This window comes from Pyrus communis, chromosome 14, assembly GCF_963583255.1.
Source record: "Pyrus communis chromosome 14, drPyrComm1.1, whole genome shotgun sequence".
In the NCBI taxonomy this organism is placed as follows: domain Eukaryota; kingdom Viridiplantae; phylum Streptophyta; class Magnoliopsida; order Rosales; family Rosaceae; genus Pyrus; species Pyrus communis.
Window position 1 is genome coordinate 18,586,754 of NC_084816.1, and position 22,399 is coordinate 18,609,152.

The 22,399-nt window shown below is 36.0% G+C and overlaps 2 protein-coding genes, 1 long non-coding RNA gene and 1 pseudogene across 3 annotated transcripts; 3 read left to right on the forward strand and 1 right to left on the reverse strand.

The window, feature by feature from the left end:
* LOC137716597 (cytochrome P450 716B1-like) lies at window positions 1-2,315 on the forward strand. The gene is made up of 4 exons (XM_068456044.1): window positions 1-693; window positions 1,026-1,467; window positions 1,572-1,756; window positions 1,864-2,315. Exons 1-4 carry the CDS (start codon window positions 199-201, stop codon window positions 2,164-2,166), a joined length of 1,425 nt encoding a protein of 474 aa, XP_068312145.1. The 5' UTR covers window positions 1-198; the 3' UTR covers window positions 2,167-2,315.
* A 6,021-nt stretch (window positions 2,316-8,336) lies between these two features.
* Window positions 8,337-10,110, forward strand: LOC137714212 (uncharacterized). The gene is made up of 3 exons (XR_011065413.1): window positions 8,337-8,404; window positions 9,557-9,652; window positions 9,756-10,110. It is a non-coding gene; the product is annotated as an uncharacterized lncRNA (long non-coding RNA).
* Window positions 10,111-12,268: 2,158 nt separating this feature from the next.
* On the forward strand, window positions 12,269-13,847 carry LOC137715701 (taxadiene 5-alpha hydroxylase-like; annotated as a pseudogene).
* A 132-nt stretch (window positions 13,848-13,979) lies between these two features.
* Window positions 13,980-17,724, reverse strand: LOC137715700 (uncharacterized). Its single transcript, XM_068455042.1, has 7 exons — window positions 17,282-17,724; window positions 16,404-16,544; window positions 15,940-16,305; window positions 15,561-15,806; window positions 14,971-15,063; window positions 14,630-14,830; window positions 13,980-14,375 (listed from the first exon to the last, which is right to left on the reverse strand). The coding sequence occupies exons 1-7, from the start codon at window positions 17,585-17,587 to the stop codon at window positions 14,160-14,162; spliced, it is 1,569 nt and encodes a 522-aa protein (XP_068311143.1). The 5' UTR covers window positions 17,588-17,724; the 3' UTR covers window positions 13,980-14,159.
* Window positions 17,725-22,399: the final 4,675 nt, after the last annotated feature.

Below are 22,399 nucleotides of genomic sequence, written 5' to 3' on the forward strand. Positions count from 1 at the left end.
TTTTGTTTACCAAGTTGTTAATGGAATAGTTTACTTAATTATAGGCGTGTATGAGATAATCCAGCTTAGGGGTCAACATTTGGCACGCGACCGGTGGATCGATCCTACCTCCCAGATCAGGCAACAAAAACATGCTTTAGCTTCGATTAAACTCCTCCTCCTCATCACTCACTCCACAAACAAAGCATTTCACAAATCATGAATACCCTTTTCTTCACAGTTTTCCTTTTCCTCATCCCCATCTTGCTTCTCTTTGCAAGGAGAAAAAGATCACCAAAAAGGGTTCCTCCAGGCTCATTAGGACTACCCATAATCGGCCAAAGCCTCGGTCTTCTCCGAGCCATGCGTGCCAACACCGCCGAAAAATGGCTACAACAAAGAATCGAAAAGTACGGCCCAGTTTCAAAGCTAAGTCTCTTTGGCAAACCAACGGTCTTCATTCATGGACCTGCTGCGAACAAGTTCATATTCGCCAGTGATGACAGCACCATTTCCAGTCAACAAGTTGAGTCTCTTCGTCTACTTTTGGGTGACCGGAATATACTGGAGCTGAGCGGCGACGATCACAAGCGCGTTAGAAGTGCTCTTATGTTGTTCTTGAAGCCCGAGTCACTCAAGCAGTATGTGGGAAAGATGGACCAAGAAATCAGGAGACACCTTGAGATGCATTGGCATGGCAAGCAACAAATAACTGTAAGCCCAAGTGGTGTTTGAAACTAAACTATTTCAAAAGACCAACTTTCGGTGAAGGAAAATGATTTCTGCACTCTACTTTTCACCTTCTGCATTCCCCTGTTTAATTATGTCCCTTTATTCTCCAATAATTTCTTCAATCCAGTGACAGAAAAAAAGAGGGCAATACACACTTTATTGATCCATTTTCTCTGCTTCCTCTAGAACTTCTTCAATATTATTGCATTAGGCACCGTTTTCTCTTGTCATATTATGAATAAAATAAAAAATGAACTCGAATTCAGTAACAAACGAAGATCAATGTTAACTCACAAAGTTCTTCTGTTTGATAGGTCTTGCCCCTGATGAAAAACCTCACATTCAACATAATATGCTCCCTACTTTTTAGGCTTGAACAGGGAACTCGCAGAGATGAACTCTTGGAGTGTTTCCAAAAAATGATAGAAGGAATGTGGTCAGTTCCGGTTAAATTGCCCTTCACGCGTTACAGCCAGAGCCTCAAGGGAAGCAAGAGGGTCCAAGACATAATCAAGGATCTCATATCGGAAAAGAGGGTAGAACTTGAGCAAAAAATTGCTTCTCCGCTCCAAGACCTTATCACTTGCTTGCTTAGCAGTCGAAGTGATAACAATGGAGAGGTTATGACTGAAAAGGAGATCCTGCACAATATTATGTTAGTGATGGCCGCAGGTCATGACACTTCATCTGTTGTGCTTACTTTTCTATTGCGGCTTCTCGCTAATGACCCCGTTGTACACGCAACCCTTCTTCAAGGTATGCATAGTGCCAAACAGGTTTAGGGTTTTTGGCTGCTAGCATTAATTAGATTAATTATTAGAGGCAAGATCTTAAACTTTCCTTGAATTTTTGAGTAATAGAGCAAGAAGAAATAGCTAGAAGCAAATCCTCGGAAGAGTTGACATGGAAAGACCTTGCCAAGATGAAGTACACATGGAGAGTTGTAATGGAAACGATGAGAATAACTCCTCCTATCTTTGGTGGCTTCCGGAGTGCATTGAAAGACATCGAGTTTGATGGATTTCTCATCCCCAAAGGGTGGCAAGTAAGTTCAGTTCACCCGCATAAATTAATTATTTATTGCATTTTCATTCTCTCACTGTCTTCCAAAAATATAGACTAGATGAAAATCCTTACATACAATATTTTCAGATATTCTGGGCTATGCCGATGACTCATATGGACGATAACATATTTCCGGAGCCATCCAAGTTTGATCCGAATAGGTTTGAGAACCAAGCATCAACTCCACCTTACAGCTTTGTTCCATTTGGAGGAGGACCTCGAAAATGTCCAGGATATGAGTTTGCCCGGATCGAAATCCTTGTTGCAATTCATTATATGGTAACTCAGTTCACATGGAAGCTATGTGCAGACAACAACTTCAGTAGAGATCCCATGCCAGTACCTACTCAAGGACTACCCATAAAAATCACCCCAAGAAAAGCTTGTTAACTATTAAGCTGTTTTTGTAAGTTTAATATGTGTGGTCGGCCCATTTCTTACAGGTTAAGATTTTGGACCTGGTGGTTATCCGATGGTGTTATCAAACTTAAATATTTATAATGCGTGTCTAGAATATTGCAAAAATAAAGGACATATATCATGTCTTAGTAGTACATCTCTATTAGCCGTGAATGAACATTTAAAATAAGTAAATTCTACCACTTAATATACATTGAGAAATTGTATGTTAACTTAAGCGACTGCTGGAACAAAAATTATCGGTTCTGCAGCAAACAATGTTCTTAGGTAAAAGAAGACCAAGAAAATCTTGATTCAACATAAGCAAGGAGAGACTCTTTTGCCACGCCTGATTTGACTCATGATTTATTAGGTCTTCCTTGTTTGCGCAAAGGATCGGGATTAGCTTATTCGCTCCTAAACTCATTCAATGTTTGGGGACCAAGAAAGTCATCAGGATGCAATCGGCCATGGAAATCGATCATCCAAGGACTGAAAGACTCAAAACTAGTCAAGAAGGCTTAACTCGAGCAATCACCCAAGAGAATAAAAAAATTTGGCTTTGGTTGAGAAGGGCAAACCATCTTTGCTTGTCACTAACGATCTAGGGAGTAGGAAGTACATGTTAAAAACATTTGAGGTTGGTGGGAGTTCAAGATGCAGTGCAGTAAAAAAAGGGTAGAATCAAGAGGGATAAGTTTTATTTCAAGAATAAATTAACTGGCATTCGCACTCTTGCCATGACTTTGTATATGTACTAATTAACATCAATATAATTTTGTCTTCATACATTTTAGGTTCTAATTAAGTTTACACGGTGAAAAGATCATTTGTCTTCATATATTTGATACCTACGATGCGGATACCTGACATGAAGCTAATAATCTTAATAAACATAAGCTTTAATTAGTTTCTGATTAAACAAACAGAACAAACCCCACTTAGGATGAGGAATCCGTCCGACTTGTTTCCTTAGAATCCAGTGGGTTGGGGCCTGAACAAGCCCAACACATGTTTTCGGTCGAACACAGTTTTTGATTTTCGGATCCCTTTGCTCTGTAGTTTCTTGATTTGATTTCAATTTTATCGTCTCTTTTTAAGGCTACTGAAATCAAAATTTTAGTACACCGTTTGATTCAAAATCATTTTTCACATGGTTGTTGCTTCTTGAATAAATTTTTTATTTTTCAAAATTCTTGTTTTGCATTTCACTTCAGAAATCTCAGCGTATGTTAAATCTGTATATTTCACATATCAGATAAATCTGAACATGTGTTGAATCAATCGTGGTTAACTCTATGTATTTATTGATTCTAGGCATATCTCGAGATTAGTGTAATAAATGCTTGATATAGATCGATATTGTTTGATCTTTATATGGATGTTGATCAAATTTACTATATTTTTTGTTGAGAATTATTGATTAAATTTACTATATTTGAATTTAGTTTCAGTTTCTTCTCGGCAAACTCATGACTACCGATGTTGCAAAATAAAAAGTGTACTTTTCGATCGACTTAATAATTAATTATGGAATTTAGTTCAATTTTCTTGAAGTCTAGGTTCCTTATTGATAGAATTTTTACCACCTGCAGAAATAGAAATAAAAATACTTGCAAGAGAACAAGGTTGTTGTAGTATAGCAGCTCAAGTAAGGTCGTTTTCCACATGGTTTGAATGAATAATTTGTGTTTAAAACCAACTCTTAATTAATTATTTAAAACAAAGGTTGGAAATTGTTTATTTTAGAATTTAATATAATGATAACAAATTTTAAAATAAATCAATTAAAGAAATTAACTAGAGAACAATTTAAAGAAAATCAATTTGTAAAAGCCTAGGGTTCCGCCGTCACTATTACAATCCTATGCAATTCTACTAATTACTTATGAATTTCCACATACATGCTTTGAAGGTTAGGTTTTCCTAATGCATATTTCCCTCGTGATGTTCAAGCGAAAACGTATATCTGACATGCAACCCGTCTGTGATGTTCAAATCAAATATAAACATGCAAGACTCATTAAGCTTTGTGAAAACCCTTTGAAAAACCATGCAACCCTTAAAAGCGCGATGTTCACCTTAAGTGAACTTACAATTACTAATCACAAGAAGCCCTCCTCAATTTCAAGGTGATGTTCCAACAGAAATTGCATCAAATTACTTGTCTAAAAACCCTAATGGTCGCGAATCATTAAGACAATTAAATAGTTTAATCACAATAATTAATAATTCAAAACAAGCATGCATCCATTCATAAGCAAATTAATAAAATCACATATTCATGCTAAGGCTCATGGTTTCGCCCTAGCAAATGGAAATTAGTTACGAACAACTATAAAAACTAAAGAAAATATATTAACTAGAAAAAATATTGAAAACACCTTGTAGGTAAGAAGTCTGAAGTTCTCCAAAATAATGCGTGTCTTCTCCCCCTATTTCTTCCCCTTTAACCCTAACGGCTAAAAAGTCGTATTTATACTACCACAAAATAAAACCCTAAAAAGTCTTAGAATAAAACTAGGAAACATAATAAACTAATAAAACATAAAATAAAAGGTTTCCTATTTAAACTGAAATTCAGACTTCTCAGAAAATCAAACTTTTGACTGACCAAATCTCCAATTTGGTCCCAAAAGGTCTCTTTTTAAAGCTTGAGACGTCCCTAACAAATACCCAGAAGGAATCTTCCTCAAAATGTGTCTTCTTAACCTTCAAAATACCCAAAACATCCAAAAACGTAAATCTGGGAAAGCTGCACGCTAGCCCTGTATTTCATTGCCACGGTCAAACGGCTAAGTAGAAAAATATGAAATTTTGATACAATCATCTTGAAAGACTCACGAACATCCTTCAATTAGAATCACTCCAAAATTCATCCGTTCGATCATGTTTTTCTTTAGATGAACTCAAATGTCCTACATTAAAAATATATATCAAAGTATCAAAATTTTAACAAAATAACTGATATATTAATACCAATATAGGGGTTAAATATATCATATAATATTGTAACATCCTGATTATTTTAGGTATGTAATTGGTTATTGAAATTTAAAAGAGGGGAAGAATGTGAAATCCCGTTCTTGGATTTCACTATTGTAACCTACGAATTTGTGCTAATGAGATTTTATATTAATTTCGAGGATATTAAATTGTATTAAGTTTAAATGAGGAAAAGAGAGGATTATAATTTTCTTGTGGTGGGTTTCGGAGAAATCACTATCTCACTTCTTCCCGTTTCTTCCACCCATTCCTGGAATTCTCCAGAAACTCTCTCACTCCATCCCTCTCTTTCCTTCCTTGTACCACACACACACACAAACGACCCGGCATTAAAGCCACGTTATCCAGCCAACCTAGAATCATCAAACCTACTTTTCGATGGTTTCAAAAGAGTGGCGCTGAAATTACGAGAGATAATGTTATCTGAGGATGCAACCTGGTACGGGTCAAGATGAAGGGGATGAGGATGAAGATGTTGACAAGAATGACACAAAAAAGCACAATGGAGAACGTGATTGTGAAGGAAGGATTCAACGATTTGAAGGGTAAATTCCTTGTTCCTTGATTATCTTGATTTTCGAATTTAAGTTCCTTAAGTTGAATTGAAACTGCCATGATATATTTGGACTTCTTAGTTTTATTTAGGGTTTTCTTTCATTCAATGAACCAAACTGAACATGAATTAGAGTTGGGTAATTCGGATTGGGTGTGTAGATCAAATTTCTTGGTCAAGGGTTTGGTTCAAAAGGTCAATTTCTTGTTAATTTTGAGTTATGTTAGTTTTGGATGTTGTATACATGACTTCTGGACTACTTGAAAGTATTTTGGGATTTGTTATATGAATTGGAAGTGGGCTGTTACGTAAGTTGCAGAAAATTGACTTATTTGCAAAGAAAACTCAAGTTTCGAGTAGCCTTATTTGGCTCTTAATTTCTAGGTCATTATGTGTTTCTTTGGAGAAAATTTTTAGTGTGTTGAAAGTACATATGTTCATGATCATAACCCAATTGTTTCCACTCAGTTCCGTTGAGTTTTGATTGAACAAAACCTTATTTAAACTTGGGGCGCGAGCTGCCGAACAGCAGCAGAAAGCTAGATTTCTAGTCTCAAGACTCCATTTTCTTTTTGGCATAACTTCCAATTTAGAGCTCTGTTTCCTACAAACTTTATATACTTTTAAAGTACAGAACACAAGCTTCAAAACCCATATAATATTATACGATTTGGTTTAGTTTTGAATGCTCTATGGAGAGCCTAAACTTGGTCCAATAATGCTGTTTTTCTGCAAATTTTATGGAAAGATGTAGTTCTAGAAGCTTAATGACGAATTACGAATGGCTTGATCCCTTCGTAGGGTACGTAGGTAGTCTAACGAGAAGGTTAGATGCAGCTATAATAAAATAACTAAGATTATTGGAAAATTGTCTAAGGAAAAGAATTTGATGGTTATCTTCCGCTATAAATTTTTGGGCCTATCCTAGTGAGTAGTTTTTGAATTAGAAATTTTGGGGCGTTACAAATATGGACTCATCAAATAACCCAAACTTAGCTTTTTGCTTGTCCTCAAGCAAAACAAATATAAAAACTAAAAAGTAGAAACTTTATTAAAACTCAACTAAGACAAAATTTTCATCTTCAAGTTGCAATCCATAGAAAACGTTAAAAATTAGAACATCTTTCAAAAAGTTCCAGCTAATCTCACCACAGAATTTAAGCCATTTAGAATCAATTAGAAAAGAATTCATGAACTTCCCTTGGTGTAAAAGTGAACCAATATAGTTAAAGAGACTCAACTAAAATCCCTACCTTTCATCCTTTTATTTCACACAAACCAACTTTTTTTTTTTCTTATTTCTTTTCGATTTTTCTCAATTTTTTTTCAGTAACAGTAGTGGTTGTGCAATGTCAGTTCCCTTAAGCTTTTGATCCAACCCATGTAATGAGTTCTAGGTCGATGACTCCCAAACCATAAGGTTTTAGGGCACTAGGTGTAGAACACCCCTAAGGACTTAATAACTCGAGCTGAAAAGGCTACGAAACCAACTAACCACCCTGCCCCATGCCAAGACTCTACCGTTTAACGCGAGAATCATTGTTGATCAGGCAAGACTGGCTCGGTTACTAGGCAAAGCCTCAGGTGGAACAATTATTACTTTATTAAACATACTAAACTTTATTTTATATACAACGAAATTTAAAATGCCACTTAGACAAAAAACAAGTATTTCAATCTCACTCCCCACAAACCATGTTGGTGTGATGTGCAAATTTCAAAGTATAATTCATGAATTAGTGTCTAAGCAACAATAAATAGAAAAGACTCTACTATGGGATTAATCTTCACCATGTCCAATTGTTCTAACGTTTTAAATAAATTATGGATATTAACTTAAAAAGAATGAAAATTTAAACAGACTCAATAAATAAAATAAAATTTCTTATTTCCCACCCCCAAACTTAAATCACACATTATCCTCAAGATGTGAAAAAATAAAAACAAAAATAAAATAAAATGACTCCTTGCTACTAGAAAATCCTAAGACACAAACATAAATGAATCGAGACAAATAAAAGAAATACTGAAATGAACCAAAACATAAAATAAACAACGAAACAGCAGAAAATATAATAAAACAAATAAAATAGAAAAACAAGAAAAAGAATGAGCTAAACTGGAGGCGAACTCGAGACGTGGTAGCATCAGCATGAGGGGGCTGGACACGGAACCCTCAGGGGTTGAACCACACGTGTGAATAAACCCACATGCTTAGCCCCTGCTCCTCCGTTTCTCATTTCAGCCGATGAGGGCCTTCCGTTTCAGAACCTATCCAAACCAAAATCATTCGAGTTCAGTCACCACTCCTCTGCGATGTCCTCCTTTATCTTCTTGCTGCCTCCATGTCTCAGAAATCCAGCTCACTCGAGCAACAAGACCCTTAGCCTGCGAAGATGAAATCGCAAATCGCATCCTTCTCTGAGTCTGACTCACTCATAGGTATTTTTTTTTTTATCCCCATTTCCCTTCGATTTTGTCTCAGATGCTTAGGTTAGGGAAAAATGAATGAAAATTGCCTAATGCATGTGTGTTTCCTGTGTTGTAGAGTTTGATCGGAAACGATGATGACGATAGAGAGAAGGAGATGCAACCACCTAGCACGGATCCCAAATGCGGAAGAAATATAGACCATGGAGAAACTGAGACTCATGGATTTGCATTGAAAAGGTATGCTTCTATATCCCTGCAACTATGTGGTCTCGGTGTGTTGTGCTGGCTTGTTCGTCATGCATGCAGAGCTCTACAAATTCATCACGTCTTATTCTCTGTGCTATTACATGCCTGCATCCATGTATCTCATGATTTGTCCACTGAGCTCACGTGCTTGGTTTCTGTCTGTGCTTTGCATGTTTGCCATATGAGGAATATTGAACCAAATTTTCGCATGAATCTGCATCTGAACTTGGTCATGAACAACGGTCCCGCCTCTGTGCTACTTGGATCCCACCCCCAAACTTGTCTGTAAAGTAAGTTTTTTTGTAAAGAAATGTGAGAAACAGAGTAAAAGGGATCCAATTAGCATTGAAGCCTTGGCAATCCCCACTGTAAGCATTCTTAAACTCTGCCACATTCCTTTCTGCATTCGTGTAATTTCTGCACTTTACTGCTGATAATGAAATCTCTGATGAATGTTGCGGATGTGAATGCTGCTGAATGCATGATTTAGTCGAATGCGCTGATTTATTGGATATTGAATTGGGGCTGAAATGTTTCCAAATGCAACCTGCAATGATCACACAATAAAAATCTACTTAGAATAAACCCAAAATAAAATACTGATTAACTAAAAATATGGCTGTTTTTGTGTTTTTCAATTTTCATTTTTTTGTTTTGTTTTTGTTTTTGTGATATTCCCCACTTAGTGGGAAAAGGCTTTGTTGTTGTTGTTGTTTTGTTTTTGTGATATTGTGATAATGAATGAAAGCAAGAAAATAAAATGAAAGCAAAGAGTTAGAAAAATTGGGTTGCCTCCCAATTAGCACTTTAGTTAACGTCTATAGCTAGACGCAGAGGAATGAGGTTAATGATCACGTCACTTGTTCCTTCGGAATTAACCACCCCTTAGCAGCATCATAGTGTGTTAGTAGGTAAGGACTGACTTGAACTGTGCATTTGAATTCATTGGTTGAATCTTTCTTGTCCACCCTTCTAAGGGAATGAGTCTTTGTAAACAAATAAGGTCCCTGGACTCCCTTCCAGTAAGGTTTTGGTATCTGTTGAATTGGCTTCCACCTTGTATTTAACACCCACAATTTTTGCAATGGCTGGATTTCTTTATGAGGAACTTGGCTGTCAATAAGCTTCTTCTTTCCCATATAGATCTTTGCCTGTTCGCGGGACTCATCTGGCATTTCTTCGAGTTTGATGGACTGTGCAGGTCCACTGTCTGTTACAGCCGATAAAATTTTCTTATCAGTATGTAGCTGTCCTGTATCCCGATGTGTCAGTGTGTCCAAAAGCTGATCTTCTGATTTTGTATGAATAGCTTCTAACACATCAATTTTGTGCATTCGTGCAGCCTTTGTGGGAAGGGTTTTAGTGGCACTTAAGCATGGGTGGCTCTCGGTTCTGGGAAGAGATTCGTATGTGTTGCTTCCTCCCGTGGGCGTGAATGGCTGGCAGAGTGCTCCTCAGTTCCTGAGACAGTCTCCTCCTGATCATTAAAGTTGTTCCCACGGTTTGATGCTTGAATTTGAAATCCTTGATGGGTTCTTTCAATGTACAACTCAGTTGATTCCAACAATATAGAAAGTTTGTCCTCCACTGAGGGCTCTTGTGGCACATTAGGTTGCTCAAAATATTGCTCAAGAAGCTTTTTCAAACTTGTAGTGTAGAACTCTAAATAGGGATTGTTCCAAGGCCTTTTTGAGTCTGTTCTCGTATTGATATGTTTATGGACAAACTCAAGAAAATATTCTCTGTCGAGGCACTCCAAAAGATCATGGATCTTTAAACAGCAAAGGGCACAGACTTTAGGTTTAAATCCATAAAAACCCTTTTCTGCTAAAGAAACCCATAACGGCAATCCTCCAGTTGGTGGTTCCATCGTGGACTTGCTCTCAAACTCAACAAACTATAACATGCGAACCAAATAAAAAAATAAAATCAACAAATAAATAAAAAGATATATACAAATAATTAACTAAGAAAATGATAAACACAAATTATTTGAAACAATCCCCAACAACGGCATCAATTTCTTGATAGGATTTTTACCACCTACAAAAGTAGGGATAAAAAAACTTAAAAATACTTGCAAGAGTACAAGGTTGTCGTAGTATAGCAGCTCAAGTAAGGTCGTTTTCCACAGGGATTGAATGAATAATTTGTGTTTAAAACCAACTCTTAGTTAATTATTTAAAACAAAGTTTGGGAAATGTTGATTTTAGAATTTAATATAATAAAAACGAATTTTAAAATAAAACAATTAAAGAAATCAACTAAAGAACAATTTAAGGAAAATCAATTTGTAAAAGCCCTAGCGTTCCGTCATCCCCTTAACAATCCTACACAATTTTACCAATTATTTATTAATTTCCACACACATGCTTTGAAGGTTAGGTTTTCCTAAAGCATATTTTCCTCATGATGTTCAAGTGAAAACGTATATCTAACATGCAACCCGTCTGTGATGTTTAGATCAAATATAAACATGCAAGACTCATTAAGCTTTGTGAAAACCCTTTAAAAAAAACATGCAACCCTTAAGAGCGTGATGTTAGCCTTAAGTGAACTTACAATTACTAATCACAAGAAGCCCTCCTCAATTTCAGGGTAATGTTCCAACAGAAATTGCATCAAATTACTTGTCTAAAAACCCTAATGGTCACGAATCACCAAGACAATTAGATAGTTTAATCACGGTGATTAATAATTCAAAGCAAGCATGCATCCATTCATAAGAAAATTAATAAAATCACATATTCATGCTAAGGCTCATGGCTTCGCCCTAGCAAACGGAAATTAGTTACGAACAACTATAAAAACTAAAGAAAATATATTAACTAGAAAAAAGATTGAAAACACTTTGTAGGTAAAAAGTCTGAAGTTCTCCAAAATAATGCATGCCTTCTCCCCCTATTTCTTCCCCTCTAACTCTAACGGCTAAAAAGTCTTATTTATACTACTACAAAATAAAACCCTAAAAAGTCTTAGAATAAAACTAGGAAACATAATAAAATAATAAACATAAAATAAAAGGTTTCCTATTTAAACTGAAATTCGGATTTCTCAGAAAATCAGATTTTTGACCGACCAAATCTCCGATTTGTTCCCAAAATGTCTTTTTTTAAAGCTTGAGATGTCCCTAACAAATACTCAGAAGGAATCTTCCTCAAAATATGCCATGTTGACCTTCAAAATACCCAAAACATCCAAAAATGTAAATCTGAAAAAGTTGCGCGCTAGGCCTTTATTTCATTGCCACGGTCAAACGGCTAGGTATAAAAATATGAAATTTTGATACAATCATCTTGAAAGACTCACGAACATCCTCCAATTGCAATCACTCCAAAATTCATCTGTTTGATCACGTTTTGCTCTAGATGAAGTCGAATGTCTTACATTGAAAATATATATCAAAGTATCAAAATTTTACCAAAATAACTAATATATTAATACCAAGATAAGGGTAAAATATATTGTATAATATGGACTCATCACTTATATTGGGGATCTATTTTATTTTATTTATTTTCCTAATTTTGTATTTTTCTTCTCTTATAATTAAATTCCTCCAAAATGAAGAAGAATAAGACATTTTAGCAACCCATAATGCACTTTTGTCTTCTTTTTTTTTTTTTTTTTTTTTTTTTTTGGAAAGCAACGATATATTCATAAGTCAAGAGAAACAGTAGGCAAACTGGTCAGGACAAGAACGAGCCACTTTAAGGGTTACAATATGTAAACAAAGCATCAAGTAAAATGTCTGGAGATTCTTCAAACCAAGAAACCTCAGTGGAGCTAGTACGTGTGCAAGAAACCCCGTAATGCACTTGAATTGTCTCAAGAACAAGACATAAGCCTTTCACAAATCATGGATACCCTTCTCACAGTTTTCCTCTTCCTCATTCCCATCTTGCTTCTCCTTGCAACAAGAAAAGAAAAAAACAACAAAAAAGGTTCCTCCGGGCTCATTTGGACTCCCGTAATCAGCCTAGGCCTCGCTCTCCTCCGAGCAATGCGTGCCAACACCGCAGAAACGTGGCTTCAACGAAGAATCGCAAAGTACAGTCCAGTTTCGAAGATGAGTCTCTTTGGCAGACCAACCGTTTTTATCCATGCACAGGCTAGCTGCAAACAAGTTTCTATTCACCACTGGTGGAGCACCTTTCCAATCAACAAGATGACGAGTCCATTCATACGATTTTGGGTCACCGGATATATTGGAGCTGACTGGCAACGATCACAAGTGCATTAGAAACGCTCTTACACTGTTGTTGAAGCCTGAGTCAGTGAAGCAGTATGTGGGAAGATGGACCAAGACATCAGGAAGCACCTTGAGATGCATGCGCATGGCAAGCAACAAATAACATTAAATTTAGTCCTATTAACAACTTTCTCAAGAGTCTAATTCTTAATATACAATGAAAGTTTAAAAAAAAAATATATATATATATATATATATTGATGAAGCTGAACTCAAACAAACGAAAATCAATTCGAACTAAACAAGGTTTTCCGTTGTTTGATAGGTATTGCCCCTGATGAAGAACCTCACGTTCAACAAAACGTGCTCTCTGCTTTTCAGGCTTGAACAAGGAACTCGCAGAGATGAACTCATGGAGTGTTTCGAAAAAATGACAGCAGGAAAGTGGTCAGTCCCCCCAGTTAACTTGTCCTTCACACCTTACAACCGTAGCATCAAGGAAAGCAAGAAGGTTCAACACATGATTAAGGAATTCATATCTGAAAAAGCGCAGAACTCGAGCGAAAAAGACGCTTCTCCTTTACAAGCCCTTGTCGCTTGCTGGCTTAAAATCCGAAATGATGACAATGAAGAAGCTTTAACAGAAATGAGAACTTGCACAATTTCATTCTAGTCATGTTCGCAGCGCATGACACTCCCATCTGTTGTGATAACTTTTCTTCTGCGGGCTCTAGCTCATGAACCTGCTGTTTATGCAGCCTTTCCTCAAGGTATATTTACATTTGCTGAAGAATGTAGAAGTCCCACATCGAAAAAACCTGAACTTCCACTAATAATCACATCGAGGTTTGTTGTATAAGACCCCACCCACACGTTGCTGTTGATTAGTAGTGTGCCACTCAACGCTCTTTGAAACTTTGGCTCGCATATCCGAAACAATCGTTTTTATAATTTTTTATCAAGCCAAGATTTTGAAATTTTCTTTCATAAAAGGTACTGATGCAATGCGACTGTTGAGATGCTTCATGCCATACTGCCATCAGTCGCATTGCATGCCATCAGTGCCATGGCATGCAAGAAGTGACAGTAAACTTTTTAAATCCTAGATGGTGTGTATGTAGCACAGAAAGGCAAAGAAAAACAAAGAGCACCACCACCGTAACATGGATTCGGAGCGTTGGGAAATTATATGCGGAACGAGAGCATAACTGCAAGACCACTGCATGCACAGCATCAACCCCCGTTGCAACGAATTAGCGACCGAGAGAGATCTTGCACAAAGTCATCTGTTCTCATCAATAATGTTGTGGCACCCAATTACAGAGCTGTTCGGAATGACAATACGAAGAAAACGAACAAACACGTTCTGGAAAATGAAGAAATGCAATACCCCTTCACATTCAGATTCGTAGTCCATTTATCATCTACATTGTATAGCAATTGGAAAACTAACACTGCCTCCATTTGTACCCCGACAGATGAACATACTTACAAGAAACGAGAATGACTTTGACCACAGGCGTAACAAATTTGTAAACGCAACAAATTGAAGACTTAGCAATTCCGCGGCCGGGAGTACTTGGGGGGCAGTGATGGGCACCTTTCGTTCATATGGGGGTACGGTTCCATAGTGTTGTATAAAGGTAATTCCATTCGATACTTCCCTTTAATTTGACAGAAGGGAAGCTTCACAGTGTCCCCATCATTGCACCACTTTGGCAGGCGGCTTGAATTGTTTTCAAAGAAATTGAGCATGTAAGCATCTTTTATCTGCATTAATGACAGAAAAAAGTTAATTAATACGAACCAACATGTATACTCCTCATGAAACAAGTTCGTTACAAAGTACCACAATCGAATGACTTTCTCAATTGAGAGCTACATTAACCTATTAGCAAGTAAAAACATTACTATTATATCAATTCTCCTCCTTCACAGTCAGTGGATTAATTTTGGAGATGATGCAAAAAGGTGGCCTCGTTATTCAAGGCAAACAGATTAAATTTTGTTCACGATAAACTCACCGTAAATTCAGTGACCTGGATAGAACTTGCAATTGGATCAAACAGTCCTGCCTCCTTGTACATTTCAAGAATGAAGGCCACACACGACGTTGACTTCCCATCACTGTATACCCAATCATCCTGTTCGGGAATTGTCAGCAGTTGATCAAAAGAAGATCCACTCTTTTCAACTTCAACAAGAATATCGGGAAAACTAAGGTTCTGCATGAAATGCAAGGGGTACATCAGAAACTCAAATGGATATTAGCGACTCAACAATATTGACTAATTGCTTAACTTCAAACCAAAAATAAAAATCTTGACCAATTGATATTGCAATGCCAGGAAAAAGTTTAAAACACCTGTGTTCCAAGTCTCTTGTTCAATGCTTCATTCCACATGTTTGCAGCATATGCAGGCTGTATTCGATTCCAAACAGTCATAACAGAAGCCACCTGCATAATCATAGAGCTAATGATCAGGAAAAATGTTTAAGAAAACATCTTGAAGCTCACAGAAGCATCCACAAGCAAAAAGAGAGAGAGAGCCTAACTATGAGCCTAAAAAGGCATTTATTTCTACCTTTATCCCCATCACAGACCCCTTCTAGTCAGCTACGAAACAATCATAATATTTCTACATCAGCACTTTGATATAAATACATCCGTACCCATCATGTTTATGAAAGTGGTTGTGTGAAAGCCAGAAGTTATTAATCATAAAGAGAAAGATTGGGGTAAAGCATCTAACAGTTGCCTTTTCACTTCCTCTATGGAATCCCAGGACTCAACCCAGATGGGTAATGGAAACCACCAAGTTCAATATAATCACTAAATAAGAAATAAATAATCATGCCAAAAGAAATACTAGGAGATTAGTTGCGATTCTAGCATTTACTAATACCGTAACGTAGCTTGATAATGAAATCTTAAATGCAGTTAAAATATGGTACCAGGTGAGCATCCAAAGGGGGTGGATAGTTGTCTTCTATAGTATCTATCCAGCTGAATATCATGTTATGATAACCATAAGGCTGGCCTTCCATGCTCCTTGCATACTCCCAGGCAGCAGTCTCATTAAACTTTGCTCGTATATCAGGATGCAAGGGAAGCAATGCAATATGGGGATTGGAATCATCTTTATTTAGCTCAAATTCCCACCACTCATCCCATGGCAGCACAGCAATAATATCTTCTCCCTACAACATGAAAAGAAAAGGCGCCACTTCAACAATAACTTTACCAAAAGCAACCCGTTTAACATTAACAGATTGAATTATGGGTAAACAGATGTATAACACGATATAATATTTTATAAACTTTGCAGCTCACCTTCTCATTTTCGTGTCCTGATTCTCCAACCCATAGCTTTCCTTCAGAATCCTTTAAACAAACAGCAGAATGACCAGCATAAGCTCCACTCACCCACTTCTCTAGAGTCTCAAATCCACCCCACCGCCCACGAATCTTGGATATTGCTAGGAAATCTCCAGAGTGAATATCATCAATGCTAATATTTGTTACCCATGGTTGAGGACGCTGGTTAAAGGAAGCACCCATGTGCTTCTCGAGAAATCCAATATTGGAATTCTCACCCCATCCAGTATTTGTAAACAATGGAAAGACATCCCACAACGCTTCAAGGGTGCCTATCATCCCTGCTTGCATAAGGAAAATAGAAACTCCCCTGTTTTTCACCTGTAAAGGTAAGATTAAAGACCACATTAAACCCAACCTTTCCTTTCAAAGCAAATCGAAACATCAACTAATATCTGAATTAGAAAGTGGCATCTCACATATTCAAACTCATCTTTTCCTTGCCACTCTTTAAACTCAAGTGTATGCTCCCGAGATAGGAAATAGTAATCCCATGTGACAGTATATGGAGTTGCAAAGACATAAATATCCATACATGTCCAACTGTGAGCCTTACTAATCTGCACACAAACACAGATTCAGTTTTTAATAGTTAAAATACAAGTATGAAAAACCCACTATCAAACTAAAACGATCATACACCTATATCCACACACCTGGTACCTATTACCTGAATATTCCAAAACATTAAGCCAACATGACATGTTTTGGATCATAAAACCCGTACAACAGTCTAAAGAAATACCAGAAGCTCAACTCGAAAGTAATTATCTTAGGTCGGTTTGATAACTATTTCAGTTTCGGTTTTCAATTTTTTTATTTTTTACTTTTATTTCTACTTTCAGTTTTCATTTATGGAGTGAAAATGAAAACTGAAATCAAAATGGTCATCAACGGCCCTTACTATCCAACTTCCCCAACTCTGATGTGTCCAATAAATTTACCAATTGGTTCACTGAACCTGAGAAAAAACCAACAGCAGTAAACGCACAAGCCTAAGCTCCCACTATATAGTCAACAACTTCAATACCCACAAAACCAACTGTCCAAATTTCTACTAATTCACCCGATAGCAAACTAAAATCCCTGAAAGTAAATCATAAATTACTTCTTATTCGACTAGAAACCGCCTTAAATTTTTCAAATTTTGTGTCCTGATAACCAAAACTTCAAATTTTCACAAACCCAGCTAAAGAATCTCAATACCCAACAATCCACATACTCAAAAACTACAAATTTCCAAAAACCAAACTCGAAAACGAAATTTTTAAAAAACGCCCAGAGCTTGATTCGAGACCTTGAGATGAAGAGTTCCGCCGCCGAATTCGCTGCCAGTCTTGTTGTGGAACTCCATCCACGCTGAGTTTTGGTAAAAGCAGGCGCCTTTCCACTCCACGATGTGGTTGGGGGACGACGCCGAGCCGACGAAAGTGGGCAGGAGGTCGACCGCGCTGTGCAGAGAGTTGAGGATTGGCCATGAAATCTGTCTGGGCAGGAGAGGGAGGACGTCGCGGGGGTGAAATGGTAGTTTGACGGACTCTGCGGAGAGCAAAGTGAGGGCCGTTATGGCGGCTGCGAAGAGTAGGGAGGGAGAGGAAGCCATGGCTGTCTCTGTGTGTGAGTCTGTCAGAGCCAGAGGAGAGGGAGATCCCTCAGGTAGTTGAACTTCAAGTCTTCAACCCGTTTCGTTAGAGGTAGAAACGTTTTCTAATTAATTTCGTATCACCATTTCCATCGACGAGTTTGTATTTATTTTTATTTTTTCCCTTTTCCCTCGTTTTTGGAATGATTTCTACCGTGTTTAATTTATTTTCTTCGATTGCGTAGAATTTTATTAAATGGAAAACGGCCCAATATAAGCTATATGATAAACAGACAAATAGAAAAAAAGCTCGGGATAGCTAAATAGTTCATTTAACAATAAGACAAAACCATAAAAGAAAAACTAGAACCCTAATCTCTAACAAGCAGTGTACCGTCACTACTGCAACCACTTCGCCAACAATTATAAACCCCCTAAGAAAATCAACTTCGCGATGATTTCAATAAAGGTATCGTATCATAAAACTTTTCAACCCGTAACAAGAAAGTATTCCCAACTAAACTTCATCATCAAAACCGACGCACCAGAGAAGCGCCATCAAATCTGAACCACCAACACATGTCCTTACAAGTAGAACAAAAAACCAAAACAAAAAGAAAGGAGATGGGGGCTAAGGGGGCATCTAAAACACCATCGTTTTAGTTTTCCGATATGCAGGTCCAGTACAAAGCTGTGAAGGGATATAGATCTGAGGGCCAAAACAAGTGAGACACAATTGGCTTTGATGGATGGTGGTTGTAGGATAGAGATTCATTAAGTGATTTTATCATTTTACCTATTATATGGGCCGGTATACCACATGTTATATTACAATTGAAGAGAAAATGAAAATATATGTAATCTCTTCTCTCATATCATGTCATGACACATAATGCACCAAACCTCGTTTCAAATACACTGAAAAACCGCTCTGATTTATTCACCAAGAAAAATAATGCTATGATTTTATTTTGTTTTTCAAATTTGAGATGTTAAATACTTGCAGGAAAAAAATGAATTAGACTAGTTGGCTAGTCTGCATTAGTGTGTTTATCGTCTTTGAATTGAAGTTTCAAGTTCATGAGAAGTACATTTCCAAAAAACATTTCAAATAGTCACTTAGTAATACAGTCTAATAATATTTCTCTTTATTTATAAGTAAGAGATTTTAGATTCAATTATCGTCAATTGCGAATTTGAACCATATTATTATTAGCTCATTGTGAGTCTTAGCTCACTCCCCATCCCTTAGTATAGATAATATCATTTGTTCCACAAAAAAAAAAAATAAATAAAGGCATTTCAAGTATTTTTCAAGAAAATACTTTATTTTTGTAATTCAAAATTAGTTTTTAAGTTATTTTAAAAACATTTTTCAAACATACACATAAAGTATGAATATTATAAAACAAATTGATCATGTGTTGACCAACAACGACTTAATAGTTTCAAAATTATATCAATACATATTTTTTTGACAAGCAAAAAGCAACGATATATTGGTATTTCATTCATCATCTCAAACAGTATAGAGGTACCAATTAGGGAATTAGGTACAATACTTTAGTGACCAAGACAATGATCTAGAGGTGAATTTGGTCAAGCAAGATAACAATAATAAAACCCCTAATCAGTTACCACATATACCAAAACTTCATACGCCACCATACAAAATTATCATGAAACGATAGATATAACATATTAGCCCAAAGAACATAAGCCTTATTTGGTGGACCGGATTTGGATGATAAGTTCAATTAAATTGGACATGAATTCTGGCCATTATGCCAAAAACGAATCTCGAACCTTCGATATATATTCTCCAAATATTTAGAATTTCGAAATATTATGATTTTCCAAGCCAATCCAAGTCGGCTATACAAAGATATAAAGCGAGAACAGTGAAAAAGTTTATAGGAATAAAGCCAATCCGACGACATACACACGCACAAAAGTTTCTACTTTTTGTATTCAGCTTCAACGCAACTGATCGCTTTCACGTCATACTTTGGAACATCAAATTATATTGCTTTGCTGAGGAAAACTCCATTATTCTTATCCAAAATTTAATTCAATTATAAAACTTAATAAAAACAATGATATCTGAACAAAAAATTCAAAGTATTGGTCCATGAACTAATACAAGGTGTAGTATGTCGGAGAATATGATTCCATCATATGACAAAATAATATATAATTAATATATGAGAGTTTTCATCCTTAATAATAATATCACTGATGCATAAAACTCAACACCTAATAATAAGTGGTTAAGTTGGGACAATATCGATAATATTAATGGTAGACCTGCATGGATCTACAAAGTTTATCACAGCGATTGTTCTCGGGTAACTTTGTTAGAATTCGTGTTGCTCTACACTATGGCAAGTTTAAGAATCAAGAATAATGAATTTTGGGTTTTGGGTTTTGGGTTTTGGGTTTTAGGAACAAAACTCCAACTGAGCCAAAATTTAGGACCAATAATGCTCTAATCTTTTATAATTTTAAAATTGATGAGCAATTATTGTAATATTGACAAGAAATTCATTTTAAGGATGCCGTATATGCTGATCTTATTAGAGGATCTTGCTAGATGCTTTTGTGGACTTGAATGACATCATCAACTACTGGACGAGTGTGTCATTATCATTGCTTGAAATCCGTATATGCTAATCTACTTTACTTTATAAGAAATATCTGAACTTAGATGCAAGAATTCAGAGTATTTTGGCCCTATCCCCTTTAGTGACCCAATTGTTTTTTAGCACAGTCGGTCATGAAGTGTTATTGTGGAAAATTTCCTTCGTATTTTTGTAGAGCCAAGTATTGTTCTTTAGTTTGGAATAAGAGAATATACAGTTCGATTTAGTCGGTTCATTTCTGAAACTGGTTAGTAAGTTAGTATTTGACTTTGAAAATATTTAGGGCTCGTTTGGTGGGTTGGATGGGATTGGATCTGGGGGTTTTATCCTCCATGAGGTTACCACATTTAAAGTCTTATTGAGAAATTTCATCCCCAATAAGCCGAAAAATGGAATTCGATCCACCACTTTGGCTAGCAACTTTCTTTATTGGGTAACATAAAATTGGGCTGCATTTAGCTCCAAAAAACAGTGGGTTCCCACGAGAAAAGTAGCAACCCATGTTAACCAAGTTCTTTCACTCTCCTTTCACTTGCTAATACACTTATACTCTCCTTTTATTTATTTATTTTTTTTAATTCTTTTTTCTTACATATTTTTGTTCCAAAGATCCTCCTACATTTTGTTTGTATATTTAATGTTTAAGACATAAAATGATATAAGCTATTATAGTAAAAAGGCTCACTTTTATTTATCTAAAAATTTAGATTTCCCCTTTAAAACTTTAACACATCATATATATTTTTTCCTGACCTAAACCCGTGTATTGAGTTTTAACATAAAAAAAAAATCATTAAATTTGCTAAACGACTCAGATTACAAAGTTTTATAGTCCTAAAATGCCCCTTATTATGTGATGAAACATTTCGTTGTGTTTATTTGTAATTTATTGCAATTCGGCTAATTAATGATTGTTTTAAATTCCATAAGAATTAAAACTTTAAATTGATTTAACGTTTATGGGTATTGGTGTGTGAAAGTTTTCAAATAATTTTTTTCAAAATTGCATAATACTAATTTACCGATTAGTGCTAGGTAAATGGTTGTGTTGTACGTGAAAATCAAATTATCTCAGAGGATGAAGTGTGGGTTTGTATCTTTCAATGGATGAGATTGAGATAAGTGAATCTAATCCAATGAACGATTCATAAGTGATGAAATCTAACTATGTCAGAATTTTGAACCTTTTCAGGTTGAAAAATTCATTAAAAGAAGAAGAAGAAGAAGAAGAAGAAGAATTTTCAGGATGAAGTGTGGGTTTGTATCTTTCAACGGATGAGATTGAGATAAGTGAATCTAATCCAATGAACGATTCATAAGTGATAACTATGTCAGAATTTTGAACCTTTTCAAGTTGAAAAATTCATTAGAAGAAGAAGAAGAAGAAGAAGAAGAAGAAGAAGAAGAAGAAGATAATACGTCCAAAAATCAACTTAAGAAAAGTTAATACGTCCAAAAATCAACTTAAGAAAAGTTAACACAAAAAAAAAAAAAAATATCGCATAATCAAATTATCACATAAATAAATATATACAGCTCCATATAAAGCCTGAAAGAAATAGCCTCTCATTGAGAGCTCTAAAATTGGTTATATTCACCACTTTTATAAAGCCCTAAAGATTTCCCAGAGCTCTAAAATGCTCTAAGAATAGGTTAGATAACCCACTATATTGTATATTCATAACAAATTATGTCCAGTCATATCCATCTCAAATTTTGCAATAACAAACAACGGATTGGACTTAAGTCAATTTTAATTGATCATAGCCTATCCTATCTAGCCCATCAAACGGGATCTTGGGTTTTGAGTTGGGATAGAGGAATGGTCAGTTGAGCTTATAGAATGAAGCCTAATTATTTAAAAAAAAAAACAATTAATTAACACATTCGCCCCCGCTACTTAGTACTACGGTTTAGTAGTATTCATTTTCACTGATAAATGAGATATCTTATATTCGATTCTCGCTAAAGATGGATTTTAACCATATTATTGCTAGCTTATTATGAGGCTCAGCCCACTTCTTCACCCCCTCAATGTAGATAATATCATTTGTTAAAAAGAAAAAAAACACACATTCACTCCCGGTTCGGTTTGAACCAGATTTTTGAAAGCAAAAACTAGAAACTGAACTGTTTTAGGCCGCTTTGTTCCCGTTTTGGTTTTGTTCAACTGGGTTATTTTCGGCTACTT